Here is a 6,180-nt window from a genome sequence, read left to right on the forward strand (position 1 = left end):
CTACCTGCAAAAAGCACAAATGTAGTGTTGTGTTGTGGTTGTGGGTTCTCTGTGTGTGTTTTTTTTTTCATTACTTCAAAACAAAATCTGATAGTTTTTTTTTTTTTTGGTAGATAGACGAAATGGCAAAGCCATTATAAACTCACACACACAAGTGGAGGTACCGGGGTTCGAACCTCGGTCATGGCATCCGGCCTAACAATTTCGGCATTTTGCCAGTTGAGCTAGGACTTCTGGATCAAAATCTGATAGTTATCATTCAATAATATTACTCATCCATGTTTTTTTTTTAATAAAAAATACATTACATAGTGGCTTGCTGGCTGCTACGACGGTGGGAACTTGTTAGTACTCATCCCTTGTATACATATTTTTATTTTGTTTTGTGTTAATATTATTTTGATTTTTTATAAAATTATATATGCCTCTAATAAATTTCAATTATAATATTTTAGGTAGTATTTACGGCTCCCCCTAACATTTTGAGCAAGATCCGCCACTGCATCAAGTAGATTTTTAAAAGATTGGCCAGCAGAAAATAGACAAGTTCAATGTGTGGCAAAAGAAGAGCTTTAATTTGGGAGCACAAATTAAATCCAATCTATACTTGACTGCAGCAGGGAAGATCCAGATGAAGGATTTTTATCCAACACAAATTATGATCCTCTTCAAGTACATGTAATGTAATGTAATGTTTGATCAGTTATAGAAGATCCACAAATAGGATTTTTGCAGCTTAAATTAAGTATTAGGCTTTGACCCATTGGTACTTCCATTTTTTTTCATTGTTCTGTTTCTAGTGAAATTTGTAGTTTTTGAACTTGGTACAATTCATTTGTTCATTCTTCTTTTTTTTATTGTAACCTAGTACAATTTTTTACTTTTTGAACTTTTCTATTTGCGATAGACATTTTAAATTTTTATTGTGATGTTTTACAATGAATTGAACGATTTAGTTATCTCATATTATACTATAAAAGGGCTCTGATAAACACATACATACCTTTTTTTTTTTTTTTTTTTATGTATCTTGTACTTGTAGTTGTACTAGTGAAAATTGACTAGGAAAGTTTGATTAACTACACACACATTTTTTAAGATATAAGACTAATTTGACATGGAAAACAAATAAAGAATTTGTTTCAAATTTTAAATAAAGTTTTTCTTTCTTTCAATCTCACCATCTACTTACTTGCAACGGACCAAATTTTAAATGAAATTAAAAAACTACTGGCATAACTTTGTCCTATCTTTGAGTAAAGATGTAATCGTTGACCCTTTGATGGTGTAATTTTTGTTTGATACTTTTGATCCTCATTGTTCATCAAAGAAATATAAAAGCACCAATTCAACATCACACACAATTTGTATAATAATATTCCATTTTTATCAGAATAGCTACAAATTTAGAGAAAGACAAATGAAGTATATCAAATTATGCTTTATATATATGTGTTTTTATCTATTGTCCGCAGCCAAAAAATTTAAGCGATATATTTTTTGGACAACGGTTAATATTTTTCAACCAACGAAGAGAAGGAAATTGTGCTTTTGCTGCTATTAGAATGTGGGAGTTAGGGGATGGGAGGAATTGAACCCGAAAGAAGGGGGCACAATTAATGCACACAATGCATCACTAAATTTAGCTAAACTAAATAAGTCATAAAAGCTATTAGTTTCCGTTGATTTAGATGAACCATTTATTTTTTCCGTTAAGAAACATGTTTATATAGTAGATAAGCCATGAATGAGGTATCATTTCCCCATTTCCTATAAGCCTCCTCGGAGGCCCCTAAGCTCTCCAAATTGTTAAAAAGATAATTACTTCATAACAAGCATCGAAGCACAATGGCCGTTGCAAAGAGTGTTGTTATTCTTATTTTGCTCTTTGCATTGGCCAGTTATGCAGATGCTGCTCCTAAACCAAGGCCTCCCGTTGGTCATGATGTTTTCGGGGTTAGAAAAAGCTCTAAGGATGTCCTCCTTCCCGGGGAGAAACTAGTTAATGTCTTGAGTTTTGGCGCCAAAGGTGATGGTGTGACTGATTGCACTCAGGTAAAATCATCTCAAGTTTCTACATCGTGGTTGCAAAATCAGATTATAAGATGCGAAGAAATATTATTTATGTTAATTTTCAAGATTTAAACAATAAAATTGAGGATTATAACTCCTTCAATATTACTAGGCTCGAGTTATCTACTTGAGACATGATGCCATTTTTATAAACAATTTTTCAAATTTTATCTCTTATTAACACATGATTTGTGTTTTGTCCATGCAGGCTTTCATGCAGACATGGCAAGCAGTCTGCAAAAAACCAGGACAAAACAGGTTTTATGTTCCTGCTGGTAGATTTTTGGTTTCGGAAATAATTTTTGCAGGACCATGTCTTGCTCCAAAGCCAGTAACAATTCAAGTGGTAGGAACTATTTTGGCTACCACTGATATTTCTGAGTATGCAAACGGAAGATGGTTCGAGTTTCAAGACTTGAATGGCCTAAAAATGCTCGGTGGAGGTACTTTTGATGGACAAGGTCAAGAATCATGGAAATTCGCTGAGGATTGTAAATCTGGCAACGGAGATACTGCTTGTGTGCCAAATCCACCCGTAAGTTTAACACTAATTAATTAATTAACATATGATCTCATTAATATATGGTCTTCTTCACTAATATAATGTTATTAATAATTTGGGAATGCAGAGTTTGTATTTCACAAAAGTGCAAAATGCAATTATAATGGGCATTAAATCAGTGAATCCCAAAGGATTTCACGTATTCGTTACTCAATGTTCAAACATTAGGTTGCAAAGACTTAGGCTCACTGCACCTGATACCAGCCCAAACACTGATGGCATTCATATTAGCACCTCCTACGGTGTGAAAATAAATAGATGCACCATTGGAACCGGGGATGATTGTGTCGGTATGATAGACGGTTCTGAACAAATTGCGATCAACAAACTCAAATGTGGACCTGGACATGGTATCAGGTAATTAACTAACTAATGTAACAAAGTTTAACATCCAATACACATGAATCATCTTTTCCATGATTTTGATATATACATTTAAAATGTATATATCAAAATGAAAGCCATCTGTTTAAGCTATATATATCGTAAATTTGATTTATGACAAATTTCCTTTGTTTTGATTTATTTATGCATGACAGTATCGGTAGTCTTGGAAGGAGAGCAGACGAGCGAGAGGTGAAAGGTGTAAGGGTACAGAACAGTGAATTGATTGGCACAGACAACGGTTTGAGAATAAAATCATTTCCAGAGAGATTTGCTGGTGGAGCATCTGAGATATTTTTCACTAACATTAACATGACAAATGTTAAAAATCCAATCATTATTGACCAGGAATATGAATGTGATGATATTTGTAAAAAGAAGGTACTTATTTGCACTACAACAAAAACTATTTTAACAGCAAGATGTTAATAATTGTGATACTTATATATTTATTTACGTGCAGCCTTCATTGGTGAAGATTGCAAATATTCATTTTTCAAATATAAGGGGAACTTCAGCTACACCAATGGTAGTGGATATGAGATGCAGCAAGATGCATACATGCCCCGGTGTTACATTTAATAACGTCGACCTAAAGTTTGGATCAGCCCTTACCACAGCTAGATGTGTCAATGTTAAGCCTGTCTATACTGGCTTGGCAAAGCCACCAATTTGCCCATAAAATTTCTTATTTTATCAATGTTGCCAATTAACTAAGGAGGAGGAGGGGAATGAGAGATTTTACAATTATGCATTTTGTAAAATGTGTAAATTGTATAATGAAAAAAAGGGGAAATGATCCTTGTTTTTTGAAGAATGTTTATGGATCCCAATTTAACTAATTACAGATTGATGATATAGCCAATTAATCAACTATCCCTTAGCTGTTATACCAATTATTAATATGCAAGTCTAATTTCTCTATAATATTAATTTCTAAAGATTCAACTTACTTCATACAATGTGAAGGTTGGTTGAATTTGCAAGAATTCAACTCATACTAGTATTCGTAAGAGTCCGAATCTCATTGTTGATTTGATAAACCTGTAAGTAAATTGTATATTGTGATTTTTCTTGATCATGCGGAATAGACTCAACTAATGACTTCAACATTTATTTATAAGGTTGCGGAAAATTAGACAAAGCTTGCAATGTAAATAAGTGTAACATCATATCTTACCACCCTTGAACATTATCATAGAACACTAAATATCGTGGGAAAGAACCATGTGACCAATCACTAATGGAAGGAACTTCTTTTAGGGTTTAAGAATTCTTTGTTTTCGGATCAATAGCCTGAAAGTTGACATAAAAATGACGAGTAATTCAACTACATGAAATCCAATCTTGGAAATATAGTATTCCACTCTTCTTTCTACTCAAGGTTTCAATACATTTCAAAATAGAGAAATTTATAGCGGAGCAGGTGCTATACGAGAACAATTAATTGATGGATTTAAGAATTATTATAGATTCTTCATTGGTAGAATGGAAAGAATTAGGAGAAGAGGGATCCATTGACAATGAAAATGAATGGGAAGATCGAGAAAAGTAGGAAGAAGAAAGAATTTTTTGGTTCAACGCATGGAATTAGCTAAGCAATTTATTCGAACAAGTATAGAACCAGAATGGAGGTTTTATGTCACTTGCCGGTTCTTCCTCCTGAATTGAGATTGATTATTCAAATAGATGGAGGAAAATTAATGAGTTCGGATATTAATGAATTTCATAGAAGTGCAAAAGTTGAAATCTTATTTAATGTGTCATTTTCACCGAAACAAAACTCAACGAACAAATTTCCACTCTAAACATTCCTTAAAAAAAATCGCTCCAAACATATTTTTGATACAAAATAATTTTATAAAAAAAAAAAAACAAGAAGACCAAAATGCATTATATATGCACGGGTCGAATACTCCACTTATTTACCTTTAACATAAGTGGCTATTTTGTATAACACATTGCATAATCAAGGACTACTTTAAAATTATGATACATTGAGGGACTATTGTGGTTACTTTTAGAGACCAAATGACTGTCACCCCCTTTAAAAATGTAAGGATTGCAAAACTATTTCAGACACCGTCGTCTACTAATGATGCACAAACACCGGTCACAACATTGACAATGACAGCCGACATCGATAAAATTTTGAAGAAATGACATAATTCAATGTAATTAAAAATATTGGTATCGAAACAACGTATGCTAAATACTGGAACATGTCTTCAATCAAAAATGATGGTACTAACAAAACTTGCAACAAGAGTTTGCCTTTCCAACCAGGTAATTAGAGGGAAACTTGTTGAGGAATATATGAAACTAGGAATGAATTGACTCCGAAAATTTAGAAATGAATAAAAAAAAAACGACTCTTTTGTTGTTTTATATTTTAAAGGGAAATTGAAACAAATTTAATCATCCCAATTTATTGATTTAGCACTAAATATTGATATGTTCTTTCTTACTAAATCAATGAATATACGAGGCAAAATTATAAAAGAAGTCTTTAAGTTTTGGTTTAATCGTAGTTTCGGTCCTCCTATTTTTATCATTTTGCAGGATTGGTCCTCCTATTTTATAAAATTCTACAATTGTGGTCCCTCTATCATATTTTTGAACTATAAAAATGTGATGTGATAAATTTTAAATATCGTGTAATATGATTTGAAGATGGAAAACGATCAACGTCCATTAAATTTTGTAACAAAATTCTCTTGAAAACTTCATTTAAAACATATCATATCACAATTAGACAAAGTATTTGATAGAGGAACAAAAATTATCAAATTTTAAAATAGGGGAACCAATTTTGCAAAATGATAAAAATAGGAGGTCAAAATTGCAATTAAGCGTTAAGTTTTTGGTTTATAATAGATAAGTCTTTTAAATTATTTTTTCTTACTAAATGCACGTTTGATCTCCTATTTTAACTTAATTGGAATTTCAGTTCCCCTGTTTCTAAAAGCACTATTTTGGTCCCCCTGTTTTACAATTTTTGGATTTTTTTAGTCCCCGTCGCTTTTGATGACTTGTCACTCTCATTAATGATGTGGCAGTGACTTGGCATGTGTGTGTTGGATTATTCATTTTCCATGTCATTTATAAAATTAGTTTGAATTACATATTAAAAAACCAATTTAATTTAAAATATTTATATA

General features: G+C 32.1%; 1 protein-coding gene across 1 annotated transcript; it reads left to right on the forward strand.

The window, feature by feature from the left end:
• Positions 1–1,771: 1,771 nt before the first annotated feature.
• On the forward strand, positions 1,772–3,701 carry LOC25494084 (exopolygalacturonase). The gene is made up of 5 exons (XM_013602818.1): positions 1,772–2,055; positions 2,282–2,608; positions 2,703–2,992; positions 3,175–3,400; positions 3,483–3,701. Exons 1-5 carry the CDS (start codon positions 1,849–1,851, stop codon positions 3,699–3,701), a joined length of 1,269 nt encoding a protein of 422 aa, XP_013458272.1. The 5' UTR covers positions 1,772–1,848.
• The last annotated feature ends 2,479 nt before the right edge of the window (positions 3,702–6,180 follow it).

The sequence above is a fragment of the Medicago truncatula genome, chromosome 4 (genome assembly GCF_003473485.1).
Source record: "Medicago truncatula cultivar Jemalong A17 chromosome 4, MtrunA17r5.0-ANR, whole genome shotgun sequence".
Lineage (NCBI taxonomy): Eukaryota > Viridiplantae > Streptophyta > Magnoliopsida > Fabales > Fabaceae > Medicago > Medicago truncatula.